General features: G+C 40.9%; 1 protein-coding gene across 2 annotated transcripts in view; it reads left to right on the plus strand.

Moving 5' to 3' along the window:
- The window catches only part of USF3 (upstream transcription factor family member 3), a 51,976-nt gene extending 37,433 nt beyond the window's left edge, over positions 1 to 14,543 (plus strand). For both annotated transcript variants that reach the window (XM_047792204.1, XM_047792212.1), the window contains exons 6-7: positions 1,901 to 1,997; positions 6,704 to 14,543. In XM_047792204.1, coding sequence (XP_047648160.1) covers positions 1,901 to 1,997; positions 6,704 to 13,185 — 6,579 coding nt within the window. In that variant the 3' untranslated portion in view covers positions 13,186 to 14,543. The remainder of the gene's footprint in view (positions 1 to 1,900; positions 1,998 to 6,703) is intronic.
- The last annotated feature ends 4,594 nt before the right edge of the window (positions 14,544 to 19,137 follow it).

Here is a 19,137-nt window from a genome sequence, read left to right on the forward strand (position 1 = left end):
AGTATATACCATGATCAAGGTTTTGAAGAATTCATATTATTAAAATGACTATACCATCCAAGGTATATTTTTAAAAATTAAAACAAAATAATGTAACTTACTATTTATAGTATCCTATCTGGATTTTTAAAAAAAGATTTAAAAAAATATATACATATGCATGTATTGGCATAGTGTATTTCTAGAAGGAAACACTGGTAACTTTATGGTGGTTGACTCTGGAAAGGGGTCTCTAGAGCTAAAGTCAAAAGGAATGTACTTTCCATTATCCCTTTGTATAATTTATATTTTTACATATGCATATATTATGTTTTCTATTTTAAAAATTTTAAAAATACAGGAACTTCAATGTAAAATACAATTTTTTGGAAAAAGTTTAGGAATGGAATATACTGGGAGCATGACACCAAAACTCAATCAAGTGACACTGTTAATCTCAACCTACTATTTAGAATAGTTTGTAGTTGTGGTTGACAGAGTAAACAATAAAATTAAAATCTAAAATCTTTACTTGGTCTTGAAGGCCCTCTCTCGCCTCTCTCCCACAACTCTTTCCCCATATTCTTTTCTTTCTTTTTTTTTTTGTTTTTTTAGAGCCCCACCCACAGCATATAGAGTTTCCCAGGCTAGGGGTCCAGTCAGAGCTGCAGCTGCCAGCCTACCCCACAGCCACAGCAACACAGGATCCGAGTCATGTCTGCAACCTACAACCATAGCTCATGGCAATGCTGGATCCTTAACCCACTGAGCAAGTCCAGGGATAAATCCGAAACCTCATGGTTACTAGTCAGATTCATTTCCACTGCACAAAAACAGGAACTCCTGTAGATCTTTTTTTTTTTTCTTTTTCTTTTTTTTAGGGCCACACTTGGGGCACATGGAGGTTCCCAGGCTAGAAGTTGCATTGGAGCTACAGCTGCCAGCCAACACCACAGCCACAACCTTTCCCCATATTCTTTACTCTCGCCTCCTTACTGTTCTTGCAACACACCAAATTCAGCCCTGCCTGAGGGCCTTTGTCCTAGCTTATCCTGCTACCTGAACCCCCTTCCTCAAGATATCCATAAGGGCATACTTTCTTGTACTCCCTTGAGATTTTTGCTTAAATATCACCTTACAGAGAGGCCTTTCCCAACCTCCCTATACAAAATAGATGATGGCAGAGTGTCTTAGTTTGGGTTGCTATAAGATAATTATCATAGATCTACTGACCTCAACAACAGAATTGTATTTCTCACAGTTCTGGAGGCTGGGGAGTCCAAGATCAAGGTGCCAATTGATTTGGTTCTTGATGTGGGCTTTCTTCCTGGTTGTGTCCTCACATGACAGAGGGAGTGATCACCTCTCTTATGCCTTTTCTTTTAAGGGCAGGGATCTCATTCATGAGGGATCTACCCTCATGACCTAATTATCTCCGAAAGGCCCCACGTTCAAATACTTTAACATCAGGGATTAGGATTTCAGCATGAATTGAAGGGGGACACAAACATTCGGTCCATAGCACAGACTAACCTCTGCTATCTCTCTGGACCCCTCTTTATCCTACTTTATTTTTCTTTGTATAACACTTACCACCATCTGATTGTCTATATAAATAAATAAATAATAAATAAATAAATAAATGTGTGTGTTATACATATATATAAAATAGAATAATTTATATATATATATAATAGAATAATTTCTCATAAATAGATAATATTACTCAAGGTCAGGAACTTTGTCCCTTTTATTTATGACATCCCCAGTACCGAGTATAGAGCCTCAATAAATACTTCGTAAATGAAGATGAACAGTAGAAGCTCTTGAATATGGCACTGGTTTAAATTTCGAAAAGATACATAGCACACATGTTCTTACTCTTCAGTGAAACTTTTAAATGGTTTATTTTCTTTGACAGAGCAAGAATATGATCCTGGACCAAGCCTTAAAATACATAACAGAATTGAAAAGGCAAAATGATGAACTCCTGCTTAACGGAGGAAACAATGAACAAGGTAAAGATTTTTAGGATTCTTACTTTTTGTTGTTTTTTTTCACCGTTCAGGCATCTGTGTCACAGTGCAACTTTATATAAAGATACAGAAGGCTTTTTTGCCCCCAAATATTATTAAGATCTTGCATCCTGTGGGCCTGTGAGAATAGTGTTGCAAATAAATTCAAATCCTAGGTTATCTCCTTTACCCCTTCTTTGAGCAGTTCTAATCTTGTAGGCATATGTAATTTTGATTTTATACTCTTTTTGTACTTCATGTTTGCTTAACTCATGATACAAATAATACTGGATCTCCTTTATTCCAACGACTCTTCGAGCTAGGGGAATCCCATAAGAGGATGTAAGGGAGAGTCCTGCTCAGTGTAACTTAAAAAGAGATACAGATATGCCTATGCCAAGACTTAACTGAGAATTAACTTAAAAGGCTGAAACATTCAGTTCATAATTGTTTTTTTTAGTTGTTATTTCCCCAATACAATTTTTTTTTTTACTGTATAGCATGGTGACCCAGTTACACATACATGTACACATTCTATTTTCACACATTATCATGCTCCATCATAAGTAACTAGACAGTTCCCAGTGGCCAGTGGTACACAGCAGGATCTCATTGCTAAGCCATTCCAAAGGCAATAGTTTGCATCTATTAACCCCAAGCTCCCCATCCACCCCACTCCCTCCCCCTCCCCCTTGGCAACCACAGGTCTATTCTGCAAGCCCATGATTTTCTTTTCTGAGGAAAGGTTCATTTGTGCCGTATTTTAGATTTCAGATATGTGACATCATATGGTATTTGTCTTTCTCTTTCTGACTTAATTCACTCAGTATGAGAGTCTCTAGTTCCATCCATGTTACTGCAAATGGCGTTATTTCATTCTTTTTTAGGCTGACTAGTATTCAGTTCATAATTGTTTACATTGCATGTAATGCTTGCATCAGACTGTCTGATCATTTAATGATACTTAATTTTAGTGGTGACTTTTTTATGCCATCAGATGAGCTCCATTTTCCCACTTGTACTGGAGAGGTTTCCTTATATCAGCTGAAGAGAAAAATATTCCAGGCAAGTAGAAAGCTCCAAGTGGTAGGCCAATTTGAACTGGTTTATTTATGTCTCTGACAAAAGCAGAGACAGAATCTCCTGTGACAACTCCATAGGTCACCTTAAAAAGGAGAGAAACAAAAACAGGATTTGTGGAAGTGGGGGCATGGGCAGGCTTTGTTTATTGGCGGATGCAAAAAGGATGTTGGAAGGCATTCCAATTCTTGTTTCCTTTTAGCTGGTTGACAACTCACCTCCTCCCCTCAGTTAGCTGTCTTTTATGATCCAGGTCCTGTTTTATGATGCTGCCAGGCAGTTAGATACATAGTCAATGTTTGGTAAACATTTTGAGGCACCCCCAAAAAGGATGTTGAGGCTAGAGTTTTGTATATAGACTTTTCTAATGAGAGCTCCTCTGGTTTCACAGCCCAGAGTCTGAGGCAATCAAGTTATTAGGGAAAAGGGAAACCTGAAAAAATACAAGTTGCATGGGGTTCAGGAAGAGCTGAATAACTAGGCCAGGGGTTGGGGCAACACCTGAGGCCCCTTGAGTCCCTGTGTCATCATCTCTGTCATCATCCTTTTTTTCATTCTTTGTTGTGCATCTGTTTTCTCTTCTCCCAACAGTTTCCTCCATGTACTCACTGTCCACAGGACAGTCTTGCGCAGTAGCCAGGGCATTGGCCTTGGGAATCAGGCCTATTCGAGTCTTGGCTTCCTTTACTCAGTGACTGCCCAGTTATTTAAGCTCGCTATTTATTCATTCATTCATTCATTCATTCATTCATTCTTAAGGCCACATCCATGGCACATGGAGGCTCCCAAGCCAGGGGTGGAATGGGAACCACAGCCACTGACCTATGCCACAGCTCACAGCAACTCGGATCCCCAACTCACTGAGGAAGGCCAGGGGTGGAACCAGCATCCCTATGGATACTAGACGGGTTCATCAACTGCTAAGCCACGATGGGATCTCCAACTTAAGCTCTTTAAATCTCAGTTTCTCTATCTTAAAATGAGGATAATCATAGCATCTTTCTGGTTAACTTTAGGCCAATCATATAACTACTCTGAACCTGTTTCTTACATCTAAAAGTGGTGATGAAAATGGGTAGTTCCTGTCTCAAGGTTGTCATGAGGATTGAGAGACAGCACTTAGAGTTATCTAAGGTAAAGCACTTAGAGTAAAGCCTGGGAAATAGTAAATGTTTGATAAGGGTTATCTGTGGTTGTTGTTATTATTATCATCAAATGAGGCAGTGAATGAAAAGCGCCAGGCATATCGTAAGGGTGCAGTAAGTGAGGACAGTCATCTTTATTATTTGGTCTATGATAATTGTCCTTTAATTTCTAGTCTGTGGCACATTGGCATCTTTCTTAGTTTAAATATGTCAGAAAAACAATCTGATAATCTGTCTCAGCTCCTTCTGTTGGGACAGAACTTTTTATTTTTTTATTAAAGTATAATTAATTTACAATGTTGTGTCACTTTATGCTGTACAGCAAAGTGACCCAGTCATACATACACATACATTCTCTTTCTTATATTATCTTCCATCATTGTCTCTCTAAAGAGACTAGATATAGTTCCTGTGTTATACAGCAGGACCTCATTGCTTATCCATTCGAAATGTAATCTTTTGCATTTACTAACCCAAAACTCCCAATCTGTCCCACTCCCTCCCCCCTCCCCTTTGGCAACCACAGGTCTGTTCTTTATGTCTATGAGTCTGTTTCTGTTTTGTACATCGGTTCATTTGTGACATATGTTATTTTATTTAAATTTTTAATTTTTTTTTTCTTTTTAGGGCCATACCCACGGCATATGGAAGTTCTCAGGATAGGAGTAGAATCGGAGTTGCAGCCACTGGCCTACACCACAGCCACAGCAACACCAGATCTGAGCTGCATCTCTGACCTACACCGCAGCTCATGGCAATGCTGGGTCTGTAACCCACTGAGTGAGGTCAGGGATTGAACCTGCATCCTCATGGATCCTAGTCAGATTCATTTCTGCTGAGCCATGATGGGAACTCCCTATGCCATATTTTAGATTCTACATATAAGTGACACATTACATATGGTATTTGTCTTTCTCTTTCTGACTTACCTCACTGAGTATGATAATCTTCAGTTGAATCCATGTTGTTTCAAATGACATTATTTCATTCTTTTTTATGGCTGAGTAGTATTCCATTGTATATGTGTACCATATCCTCTGTATCCATTCATCTGTTGATGGACATTTAAATTGTTTCCACATCTTGGCTATTGTGAATAGTGCTGCAATGAACACAGGGGTACATGTATCTTTTTAAGTTATAGTTTTGTCTGGATACATGCCCAGGAGTGGGATTGCTGGATCATATAGTGGCTCTATATTTTAGTTTTCTGAGGAACCTCCATGCTGTTTTCCATAATGGTTGTGTCAGTGTACATTTCTACCAACAGTGTAGGCGGGTTCCCTTCTCTCCACACCCTCTCCAGGATTCGTTATTTTTAGGCTTATTAATGATAGCCATTCTGACTAGTGTGAGATGGTACCTCATTGTAGTTTTGATTTGGATTTTTCTAATGTTAGTAATAATTTTTTCATGTGCTTACTGGCTATCCATATGTCTTCTTTAAGAAATGTCTGTTTAAGTCTTCTGCCCATTTTTTGATTGGATTGTTTGTTTTGTTGTTGAGTTGTATGAAGTGTTTTTATATTTTGGAGATTAAGCCCTTCACTGATTTAATCATTTGCAACTGTTTTCTCCCATTCCGTAGGTTGTCTTTTCTTTTCTTTCTTTTTTTTTTTAAGGGCTGCACCTGTGGCATATAGAAGTTCTCAGGCTAGGGATCAAATCAGAGCTATAGCTGCCAGCCTACACCACAACCACAGCAACACCATATCTAAGCTGCGTCTGGGACGTATACTACAGCTCATGGCAATGCCAGATTGTTTAACCCACTGAGTAAGGCCAGGGATTGAACCCATGTCCTCATGGATACTAACTGGGTTTGTTACTGGTGAGCTACACTGGGAATTCCTATCTCTCTCTCTCTTTTTCTTTTTAGGGCTGCATCCGTGGCATATGAAAGTTCCCAGGCTAGGGATTGAATTGGAGCTATGGCTGCCAGCCTATACCACAGCACAGCAACACAGGATCCAAGCTGTGTCTGTGACCTACACCACAGCTCATGGCAACACCGGATCCTTAACCTACTGAGCAAGGCCAGGGATCAATCCCGTACCTTCATGGATACTAGTCAGTTTCATTTCTGCTGAGCCACAACGGGCACTCCTGTTGCAACATTTAAATGCTATTGTATTGCTGTTCAGTATTATTTTCTTAGCATGTAAATGTTATATCAGTATGTATTTCCTTGCCTTACCTGTGTAGCTCCCTATTGGGAATTTTTGAATTTGGGAATTTTGAGTCATTTTTGACCTTTGAGTTAACCTTTAAAGACACATACTTTTCAAAGGATTGGATTAGAGGTTTGAGATGCCATTCGAAAAAGAAGAAAGAACTTGCCTTAGAAAAGAGCTGGAGATTCTCAGTTGAAGTATTTAGAATGCTAATATTAGAATCCAGTAGTTTAAATATAGCACTTTCTTAAATTATTCTAAATATTGACATTTAGAGGTAATATTTTCCTTTTTGTTTTTGATATTATAGCTGAAGAAATAAAAAAGCTACGGAAACAACTGGAAGAAATTCAAAAAGAAAATGGCCGATATATTGAATTACTAAAAGCCAATGACATATGTTTATATGACGACCCTACAATCCACTGGAAAGGAAATCTTAAAAACTCAAAGGTCTCTGTTGTTATTCCCAGTGACCAGGTTCAAAAAAATATCATTGTTTATTCCAATGGGAGTCAGCCTGGTGGGAACAGCCAGGGAACAGCTGTTCAGGGGATAACTTTTAATGTTGGTCATAATTTACAAAAGCAAACTGCCAATGTGGTGCCGGTGCAGAGGACTTGCAATCTTGTGACTCCTGTGTCTATTTCTGGAGTTTACCCTTCTGAAAACAAGCCATGGCATCAGACCACAGTTTCTGCATTGGCTGCCAACCAGCCTGTTCCTCTTTGTCTTCCTGCTACCATTTCTGCTCAAAACATTCTCGAGCTTTCCACCTCCGAAAGCGAACCAAGCGTGCTTGTTGCCTCCAGTGGTTCACTGATCGCTGTTCCCGTTGGGCCTGAACCACCCCAGCATCGTTCACTGCTCACATGTCTAAATGATCAAAATTGTTCTGAAAATAAGAGCGGGCAAGAGAGCCCCAAAGTACTGAAGAAAATGGTCCCTTGTGCCACAAGCATCTCCTCTACCTGCTCAGCAGCTGCCACTAAAGGACACCATGGAAGCAAGTCCTGCCTGAGCATACAGGACTGCAGAAGTGAGTTTCAAACAATCTTTGTTGTTTCCGTGACCACCACCGTCTGCTCCCAGCCTCCCAGATCTGCAGGTGATTCTCGTCCAGCAAACACTGGCAAGGGTGCAGACGTGACAAGTGTTACTGCAGTGGTGGTCCCATCTGCCCCTGGGGGAGGGAAGACCACCACTGCTGTAAGCACCCTTTCTGCAAACCCTATGGACAATGGTTGGACTCTTTCTTGTTCTTTGCCTTCCTCAGCTGTTAGTGCTTCAGATTTGAAAAACATTAATAGCCTTACCCGAATTTCCTCAGCTGGAAACACACAGACGACATGGACTACTTTGCAACTGGCAGGAAACACTATTCAGCCCTTAAGCCAGACACCATCTTCTGCTGTGACTCCGGTATTAAATGAGTCTGGTACTAGCCCCACGACAACCAACCACAGTAGACATATGGCTACAGGCATCAACTTGAATAATTCCTGTCCTGCAGATGGGCAACCAGTTGAGCAAGTAGTTGTAACCTTGCCTTCTTGTCCATCTTTACCTATGCAGTCACTGATTGCTCAGCCACAAGTTAAATCTCAGCCTCCAAAAAATATCCTTCCATTGAATTCAGCAATGCAGGTGATTCAGATGGCACAGCCAGTTGGGTCGACTGTTAACGCAGCTCCAGCTAATCAAAATGTTATCATTCTTCAGCCACCCAGCACCACCCCATGCCCAGCAGTGATGAGGGCAGAGGTTCCCAACCAAACAGTAGGTCAGCAGATAGTAATCATACAGGCAGCTAACCAGAATCCTTTGCCACTCCTTTCAGCTCCACCTCCTGGGTCTGTTCGACTCCCTGTCAATGGAGCCACTGCTATAATAGGGTCTAATAGCTCTGTGCAAAATGTTTCAACCCCACAGACTTTTGGAGGAAAGCATCTTGTCCACATACTACCAAGATCTTCATCTTTATCAACGTCTAATTCAACACCAACTTTTTCTGTTACCATGTCGAACCAACAGCAGCCTCAAACCATTTCCCTAAATGGACAGCTCTTTGCTTTGCAGCCCGTGATGTCTTCATCAGGAACTACAAGTCAAGCCCCTATGCAAATTATTCAACCCACCACCAGCGAAGATCCAAACACCAATGTTGCCCTGAATACATTTGGTGCTTTGGCCAGCCTCAATCAAAGCATATCACAGATGGCTGGGCAAAGCTGTGTACAACTGCCTGTTAGCCAACCTGGCAATCCTCAAACTGCTGCAAACAGTCAAACCACCCCAGCTAGCTGTGTTTCGTTAACAACGACTGTAGCACCTCCTCTGACAACAGATAGTTTAGTCACACAACCCAGTACTTATAATCTCGTGACCACTCCCTCAATGAACACTGTAGCTTGTTTGCCTAACGGGAGGTCAAAAAGGTTAAACAAGAAGCCGGGTGTCAAGAAACACTCAGCTGCTAACAAGTCAGCCTGCCCCCTGAATGCAGTTGGAGATACAGGCAAGTTAGACTGCCCCAGCACTGAAGGCCCTGCAGAGCCGTCATGTCATGATGGCCTTCTGGACGGCCTCCCTGTTGTGTTACCATCTGTCACAGTGTCGCAGGTCGACAGTGTAAGTGTTTCTGGTTCACATTCTTTGGACATTCTGAATTCCGAATCAGTGATGCCTGAATCTGTACCCAAATCTAGGTCAGCAGAAGAGTCTGGCCTTCCCTCCCAAGACTCTGTCACAAGTGAACATTTTACAATGGCCCCAGCAAAATCCAAAGATTCTCTCCCTGTTTTGCAACGAGAGACATCTCAGGATAAGCCACCAACTAGTTTGGCATTGCCAGATGCTACCAAATCCTGTACGTCAGCCAATGTGTTGATTTCGTCTGCAAAGGATCCCCACATTTTGGTTTCTCAGGTTTCTGATTTGTCATCTACCACGAGCACTGCAAGCACTGGCTGTGTTTCTGAGGTAGAAATCATTGCCGAACCTTGCAGAGTTGAGCAGGATTCATCAGATACAGTTCCAGCCACAGGTCTCTTAAAGGGGCAGGGTTTAACTGCATTGCTGTCTGGTCTTGCTAAAGAAAAAGACCCTCAGAAATCCTCTCTTTCAGTCCAGGTGGACCATCCTGACTTTGCTTCAGAAAATTCTAAAATCGTGGATTCAAGTGTTGATTTACATCCCAAGCAGGAGCTGTTACTGATGAGCAGTGATGATAGAGACCCGGGCCCGCATCCTCCCTGCATCCCCGATCAGGAGGTTGTCAACGGGTCTTTGCTCACCAGCAGGCAGGCTGACTCTCCCATGTCAACTAGCTCTGGTAGTAGTCGTAGTTTCTCAGTTGCATCCATGCTTCCTGAAACAACCAGAGAGGATGTTGCTAGCAGTGCAACGACTAATACGTGTGATGGCTGTACTTTTGTAGAGCAAACTGACATAGTCGCTCTTGCAGCCAGAGCTATTTTTGAGCAGGAGAACCTTGAGAAGGGAAGGGCTGGCACCCAGGCTGACATAAGGGAAGTTACTTCAAAGCCTTCCGAAGCATCCTCAATAGAGGGAGACCAGACTTTCAAAACACAGATATCTAAAGAGAATGGCCCAGGACGGACAGAAGCAACAGCCAATGAATTTAATTCTCAGGATTCGATTGAAGCCACTGTGGATAGGCCCCTTGAAAAACCAAGTTGTTCCGTAGGAATCAAAACATCAAATACTTCTTTACAGGTTTCAGCTTCTCAGCCACCAAGCATCACCAGTTTAAGTGTGAATAATCTTATTCATCAGAGCAGCATCAGCCATCCTCTGGTCAGCTGCACGGGTTTATCTCAGACTTCAGAGCAAACAGCTGTTCCTGTAACAGTTAATCTGACAGTTTCTTCTAGCTCCTATGGCAGCCAGCCTCCCGGACCATCTCTGATGACCGAATACTCTCAAGAACAGCTAAATACGTTGGCTGGTACCATATCAAATCCACAGATTCCAGAGCCACTCTTGAAGCCAAGTCATGAAAGCCGTAAAGACTCTGCTAAGCGTGCTGTCCAAGATGACCTTTTACTGTCTTCAGCTAAACGTCAGAAGCACTGTCAGCCAGCCCCCCTCCGGCTTGAAGGTCTGTCCCTGATGAGCCGGACTCCAGATAGCATTTCCGATCAAACTCAAATGATGGTCGGTCAGATCCCCCCCAACTCTTCAAACCCAGTCGTGTCTGTGTCTCTGAGCAACCCAGCACATGGAGATGGCCTTACACGATTATTTCCACCAAGTAACAACTTTGTGGCCCCTGCATTGAGGCAAACTGAGGTTCAGTGCAGTTCTCAGCCTTCTGTTGCTGAACAGCAGCAAACTCAGGCCAACCAACATCTCCAGGCCTTGCAGCAGCATGTTCCAGCTCAAGGGGTGCCTCACCTGCATAGCAACCATCTCTACTTAAAGCAGCAGCAGCAGCAACAACAGCAGCAGCAGCAGCAGCAGCAGGCAGGGCAGCTCCGAGAGAGGCATCACTTATATCAACTGCAGCATCATGTGCCACATGCAGAGAGCTCTGTCCACTCTCAGCCCCATAACGTCCACCAACAGAGAACTCTGCAACAGGAAGTTCAGATGCAGAAAAAGAGGAATCTTGTTCAGGGCACCCAGGCCTCTCAGCTTTCTTTACAACCCAAGCACCATGGAACTGACCAGGCCCGACCCAAGAGCAGTCAGCCACACCCCCACCATCAGCAGATACAGCAGCAGATGCAGCAACACTTTGGAAGCTCCCAGCCAGAGAAGAGTTGTGAAAACCCCTCAACTAGCCGGAACCATCATAACCATCCCCAGAACCATCTCAATCAAGATATTATGCACCCACAGCAGGATGTGGGAAGCCGACAGCAAGGTTCAGGGGTTTCTTCTGAACATGTATCTGGGCATAATCCAATGCAGAGGCTTTTGACCTCAAGGGGCATAGAGCAGCAAATGGTGTCCCAACCGAGTATTGTGACGAGACCTTCAGACATGACCTGTACGCCACACAGGCCAGAGAGAAACAGAGTTTCAAGTTACTCCGCAGAGGCACTTATTGGAAAGACATCTTCTAATTCAGAGCAGAGAATGGGTATATCAATTCAGGGTTCCAGAGTTTCAGATCAGCTTGAGATGAGAAGCTACCTTGATGTTCCTAGAAATAAAAGTTTGGCCATTCATAATATGCAGGGTCGTGTGGACCACAGTGTTGCCTCAGATATCCGCCTCTCTGACTGTCAGACATTTAAACCAAGTGGAGCCAGTCAGCAGCCCCAGAGTAATTTTGAAGTACAGTCTTCAAGAAATAATGAAATTGGTAACCCTGTATCATCCTTGAGGGGTATGCAGTCCCAGGCTTTTCGAATAGGTCAAAACCCTGGTCCGCCACCAATTGACCGCCAAAAGAGATTACCCTATCCACCAGTTCAGAGCATCCCAACAGGAAATGCTCTCCCACCAAGGGACAGTGAAAATACATGTCACCAAAGTTTCATGCAGAGTTTACTTGCCCCTCATGTTGGTGATCAGGTCATTGGGAGTCAGAGATCACTCTCGGAACATCAGAGGAATACACAGTGTGGCCCTTCCTCTGCAATCGAATATAATTGTCCCCCAGCTCATGAAAGTGTCCACATTAGAAGAGAGAGTGAGAGTCAGAACAGGGAGAGTTGTGACATGTCCCTAGGTGCAATTAACACCAGGAACGGCACCTTGACTATTCCTTTTTCAAGTTCTTCTTCCTCAGGAGATATTCAAGGTCGAAACACAAGCCCCAATGTTTCGGTACAGAAATCCAATTCCATGAGGATTACTGACAGTCATGGCACCAAGGGCCACATGAATCCTCCCGTCACAACCAACATGCATGGGGTTGCAAGGCCAGCTTTGCCTCATCCGTCTGTGTCTCATGGAAATGCTGACCAAGGGCCTCCGGTACGGCAGACTAATTCTTCAGTCCCCCAGCGATCAAGGCATCCCTTACAAGACAGCAGTGGTTCCAAAATTCGTCAACCTGAAAGGACCCGCTCTGGAAACCAAAGACATAGTAATGTCTTTGATCCAAGTCTACCCCATCTTCCTCTGGCCACCAGTGGCAGTATGATTCTTGGACGCCAGCAACCCCCTGCGGAAAAGAGAGGGAGCATTGTTCGCTTCATGCCCGAGAGCCCACAAGTACCTAATGATAATGCTGCGCCTGACCAGCATACACTCTCACAGAATTTTGGTTTTCCTTTTATTCCCGAGGGTGGCATGAATCCACCAATAAATGCTAATACTTCTTTCATTCCACAGGTTACTCAGCCTAGTGCCACTCGAACTCCAGCCCTCATCCCTGTAGATCCTCAAAATACCCTCCCCTCCTTCTATCCTCCTTACTCTCCTGCTCATCCCACCCTGTCCAATGATATTTCGATCCCCTATTTTTCTAATCAGATGTTCTCAAATCCTAGCACAGAGAAGGTAAACAGTGGAAGTTTAAATAACCGATTTGGATCAATTTTGTCTCCTCCCAGACCTGTTGGTTTTGCTCAACCAAGTTTTCCTCTTCTGCCTGATATGCCCCCAATGCACATGACCAACTCTCACTTATCCAACTTCAATATGACATCATTGTTTCCAGAAATAGCTACAGCTCTTCCTGATGGCTCAGCAATGTCACCTTTGCTTACAATAGCAAACTCCTCTGCTTCTGACTCTTCCAAGCAGTCCTCAAACAGACCTGCCCACAACATAAGCCATATTTTAGGTCACGATTGCAGTTCAGCTGTTTAAATCCTGATTGATTGAAGATAAATGTAACGGGTGAGATTACAAATGTGTTTGTGTGTGCATTCACATATACATGCACAAGAAGAAAGATTGTGTGAGTGTATCCCCATGTGTTTGTATAATCAATATTAGTTATTTTCTGAATGTAGGGAAGCCATGTCAGAAATGATGTGAATACTGGGTGGTCAAAAGCAAATTATCTATCTTTCAATTTTAACTGGAAAAAATTTTTTAAATTTCCAAGCAGATTTACATTTTAAAGTTTGATTTCTGATCTGATTATTCCCTAGATATTAATCGGCTGGAAGTCAGGGGAGATCATCTAAGCATATACTGGGTAGTAGGGAGGAACCTAGATTTTAAACTTGATTGTTGATGATTTTGTAAACTAGATAGTTGAGTTGAACTCCAAAAAATACAGACGGTTTGATACAACACTGTGGCTCATAACCAAATGCTGGCCTGTGTCAGCATTTAGATCAGTTTCTTACCCACAGCAGGTGTTGAGTTGACGTAGAATGAATGCCCATAATTAAAATCAAGCCATTAGCAAATCAATGAGTTATTTAATCAACCTTTATTCCCAAGGTTTGGTTTAGGTAGAGGCTTCTTTCTTACTTATAACAATTCCTAAATTGTCTGAATTTCATGTCTTGTTCTCTGAATTGGGGAGTCATGTTATCCTTTAATGTGCCAAGATTCTGTAAAGCAAAGGTCTTCCTTAAACAAGTAGCCTTAAAGTGGAAAGCTGAAAAGCAAAGTACACAGATGTTCTCTGTTTTGTACTTGCATTTTTCATCAGGCCATAAGGATAAAAGCAGTTGTATTGTCAAATTTTGTATGTGTTCAGTTAAAGATTGTCATTTCATTCATCGAGTTTTGTTTTAGTATTCTTTGTTCTATTTGCTCTTGAAATAAGTTCTTTTACATTTGTTTAATCATTAGGGACTGATCAGTAAATAGTGTGTTTGAATCCACACAGTTATTTGAGCCTTACTTTTTAAATATTTCTGAACAGAGTCTTGAGCTCTGTCAGTATTTTCATTTACTGATATTTATATTTAAAATATGGCATTGTATATTGCATTATTATCCTTCATAATAGAATTATAATGAGATGAATTTATTAATTATTTCTCCTGATGGTAGATGTGAAATGGTGCTTCAAAGAATTCTTTATATGTGTGTGAGTATGTGTGTACTCAGACATAGATTTTAAAGTATAAACTGGCTCTTTGAAAACAGGCCTGTCATCTGAAAATGGGAAATTGGGACCTGCGACCTGCTGAAGTGTAGAAGAACTTGATGTCGGGGTTTTTTTAAACCCCACTGAAGTTAATAATAAATTTAAAACAATTATATTCAAAATTCACCTATTGAATTTTGAAAACCTTACTAAGAACTAAGAAAATGATTATATGTACTCATATTCTCAAACCCATTACATTCTGTTGTTGTTATATTCTGCCAAAAATGGGATGGAGTGGGAGATATAAACTGTTCTATCTGCTCTGCTAACAAAGTGAACCCAGAGACCAGCATTTTAGTTTTTTTCTCCTTAAAAAAGAACCTCCTAATTCTTGGTTAGAGCAGTTAACTTCAGTGAATACCTCTATTAAAGACTCAGCAAAAGGGTCATCTGTGCCTCTTCAACTGTTCTCACCAAACTTTCCTATATCTCTCTCGGCAGCCGGCTGAAGCAGCCTCCCGGGGCAAAAAAAAAATATTGAAAACAGGAAAAATGTCTCTATTTTCTCCATTCAAAATGGTAATGGGGAGTAATAGGAGAGCTTTATGAATAATTTGCTTAAACACAACAACAGTTAAACACAGTATTTAATTGAGGACTTTCTGGTGGCTCAGTGGGTTATGGATCTGGCATTGGCACTGCTGTGGCTCAGGTCACTGCTGTGGCTCGGATTCAATCCTTGGCCTGGGAACTTCTGCATACTGTGGGTGCAGCCAAATTAAAAAACAAAAAAAAAATTTAATTGAGGAAAAAAATGAGGTTTATAACACACACAAAATTATCTTAACTGAGTTTTAAGCTTTAACATTTAAGTTTTTCTTTGTACTTGAAAGGTCCAGGCAGCCCTTTTCAAGGACAGTTTTCAATGTATTGGGCTATTCGTTCTTCCTCCACATCCCTCTTGGTTTCTCACCTCTCAGCTTCTCCTCTTTGTGTCTGCTCTCCCCTTTGAACGCTGCACACAGATATATTCCCACAGTGGGTGAGTTCTGAAGAACTAGGGACTGTTAGAACTAGAGACTGTTAGAATTGGAACGAAGGTAACGGGCTAAGGAAAAGCTTGATTTGAAAATTGCAGGGGAAAGGACTCCAGTGTGGTACTTGCAGATATTTCTCTGTTGCATCAGTTGCATTTTTTTCCTGCTCAGTTCTGTTCAGAGATACTATTTACATTCCTCACAGATTTCATTGCAAGAATATAACGCTCTGATCCCAAATGAGTCTCTTTCCCTCAGTAAGGCTTGTTTGACCATCTGAGGAAAGAAGGACCATATGCAGATAATTTGGCCCCTACTTACATCTAGCTTTAATTATCTCACACACATGTCGTAAGAGATTATTTTATATATGAACTCAATTCTGAAAGTGTTCAGATCACAGTAATCTTATTGGATTTATAAGACTGAGTGTATTAGATTTACCAGCAGTATTAAATATTGGTCATTAGAGCTACATTATTTGAGGGAGAAAATTTATTATTTAATATCTATTGATCTCTGGGTATGAGTTTTGCCAAAGGAGTGCATAGTCAATTTTGGTTATAGTAAATTTACCATTATTCATGGTTTGCTAATATATGATTATAGAAGGTAAAACCATTTCTACAAATAAATTTGTTGTTTCTAGAGGAAATACACAAACTTATGCATGAGTCATAAGTGAGAGTCATTGATCAAGTAATTTCTCTCTCTTATAGTGTTATTGATCACATAGAATCAGTTTCAGAAAGTGGTTGATTCCTCTAAACATTTAACATAGTTAACTTAAAAAGGGGGGGGCGGGTGGCCATGCTCAAGGCATGTGGAAATTCCCAGGGTAGGGATTGAACTCACACCACTGCAGTTGACTCGAGCCGCTGAAGTGATAACTGCCAGATCATTAACCTGCTGCCCCACAAGGGAACTCCTCAACATAGTAACTTCTGTTGAGGTGAAAAGTGTCAGATTTCTCATCATGCAAAAACTTTTAATGTGTCAATCATGGATAAAAAGTCAACTTTGATGTCATTCCTTTTTTTGATACATACCAGTTGTCTGGGGATGTTTTATACTGCTCCAGGAAATTTATTTTTGGGGTATACCAGAGATGGCACCCTTTGTTTAAGCAAGGAGTGTGAATTCCAGAATGTTCATGCTTTATAAAATTTAATGTATCAGAACTGTGGAAAGAGAAGAACGAGGAGGACATTTTTTTGCAGCAATTTTCAGTCCCATATCAGGGTGAAATGTGATGAGGATCCGTTTTTTAAAATCAGCCTTCTTTTTTTTGTCTTGTTTTTGTTTTTTTTAGTTTACATGTATTAAAGTTTATTTTGTAGCAAGATCACAAAATGATCAAAACACTTCCAAGCATTCATTTTCCAAATGTTTTTTCCTTATGTAAGTTTTTAAAATAGTGGTGATATTCTCACTCCTTGTTAAAGCAACACAGTGACTTGGAAAAATTAAGTGGTCATTTTTCAAAATTATATTCTTTTTAAAAAATTTATTGGAGTATAGTTGGCTTGCAATGTTGTATTAGTTTCAGGTGTACAGTAAAGTGAATCAGTTATATATATAAATATACCCATTTTTTCCCATGTATAGGTTATTACAAACTATTGAGTAAATTTTCCTGTGCTATATGGTAGGTTCTTATTAATCATCTATTTTGTACAGAAGTGTGTATATATTATTCCATCCTCCCAATTCCTCCTTCCGCACAATGGTTTCACCTATGGTAACCATAAGATTGGTTTTGAAATCTGTGAGTTTGTTTCTGCTTTATAAATAAGTTCTTTGTATCATTTTGATTAGATTACAAAGTCAGCCTTCTTAATATGCAAAACTGCTTAAACATTTTAAAGATAATTCATTTACCTTGCTCTTGCCTTCTAACCGTAGCCATTTCATGGAGCGGCTAAGATACGCCAATAAACTGTGGAAATAGGTTTTTTTTTTTTTTTTTTAATACATTTTAATGGGAGTAAAGTCCTAAAAATTTAAGGAAGTGTAACGACTCACTAACATCCATCTTCTTAGCTTTATCCTTCCTTTGATATGTAAGTACCTAGGCTCTTAGTTTCTTCTGCCTGTTCCATGTCAAATAGGTGGCAGGGAACCTGGTCATTTCCTTAGCGGGAGGATTATTCCTCTACCCTGAGACATTGATTGGGCAGGGCATCTCCTGGATTGGTGTGTGCTAGAGATTCACAGTTCCGATGCCTGGCCTTGGGAACCCCTGTATTTCCTATTCTATTAAGGGGAAACGAGAGTTTCTCAAAACGAAAGTAGTTCAAGATTGACTGAAAATATTTAATGTGCCATATAGTTCTTTTCCTTGTATTGGTGAGTTTTGTTTTTTGTTTTTCCCCCATGGAGGAGTAAAGAAAGGGCAAAGGTGGTACCGAAATCAGATGGCTTTGGGTTGATATCCTTAGGAAACTGGAAGTCATTGTTCTACTTCTGTTGTCTCTATATATCCTGCCTTTACCCAGAGATAATCACTTATGGCTGTGTATTTCCAGAGGGCAATGATAATGTGATGATTTTATGATATCTATATGCAAATTAAAGGCCAGAAATTAGTAAATTAGTTTCTTCTCAGATACCTTTTTGGATGATACCATTTCTTCTTTCCCAGAGTTTAACAGAAAAGGGTCCTTTTTTTTTTTTTTTTTAACTTAACCCTATTCTCCTTGCATCCTCTACTTCCTGTGTGAGCCTAAGAGTGTTTCTACTAGAGTCTGTGGGGGACATCAAGTTCAGATTGGGGCAATACAGGTGTTCTGGGAAGAAGTGTTGAGGACCTTCTTGGACATGAGCTTCTAGTAGTGCCCGCATGCCTCTACCCTGAGACTGCACTTTACCTGCAACTGTGCCTCTGGTCCTCGGACCAGCCATTGGAACAGACTGCTCGCCCACTCCTCTGTTACAGCAAAGGACCGGTCGGGGTGGTGCATGCTGTGTAACCAAACACCTAGACGACAAGTACAGCTGATGTTTCTCACTGTTGCCTTATCATTCTCTGAGCCATCTTTGATGCCAATCTTGTACAAAACTTAGTAGTTAGACTCAAAACTCCTTTTAAACTCAGAGCTTGTGTGTGGTGGTCATTTAACATCCTTATTTCTAGATTTGCACAAACTTCATCACCTGTAGTCTTTTTCTGGCCCAGGTGTGTGTTCAGATCTTCATAAACATGAGCCAGCCTGGGTTGAAATTATTGGGGATAATATCCAAATTGGTGTTATTTTGGGCAACTGCTTAATTTTGTCACTAGAGATTTCATGAGACATAGGAAGATAATCTTTAGCTGTAATTTAACACTTAAAAAATGATCATTAAATCTTTTTTTTTTTTTTTTTTGGTGCAGCTGTGTGTACAGCTACATACCATACTATGTCATAGGAACTTAAAGTTTACTCCGTATAAATCCCCTCTTCACTTTTCTGGACCTCTGTTCCCTTATCCCCGAAGTCTTAGAACTATTTTTCATCTGTGAGGTCATTGAGGCACTGGACTTGACTATATTGGGAAGTTTTGGGGAAGTTGAACTGTTGATCTTCCAAGAAGAAAGGGACCAGACAGTGTTGCTTAAAATGCTGCAGTTGTGTTACTGTGAAGAAAAGATTTGCTTCCACTTTCAACAGGAGATATATATATGTGTGTATATATATATACACACACACATACACATACACACACATATATACACATATATATTCA

The sequence above is a fragment of the Phacochoerus africanus genome, chromosome 1, assembly GCF_016906955.1.
Source record: "Phacochoerus africanus isolate WHEZ1 chromosome 1, ROS_Pafr_v1, whole genome shotgun sequence".
In the NCBI taxonomy this organism is placed as follows: Eukaryota; Metazoa; Chordata; class Mammalia; order Artiodactyla; family Suidae; genus Phacochoerus; species Phacochoerus africanus.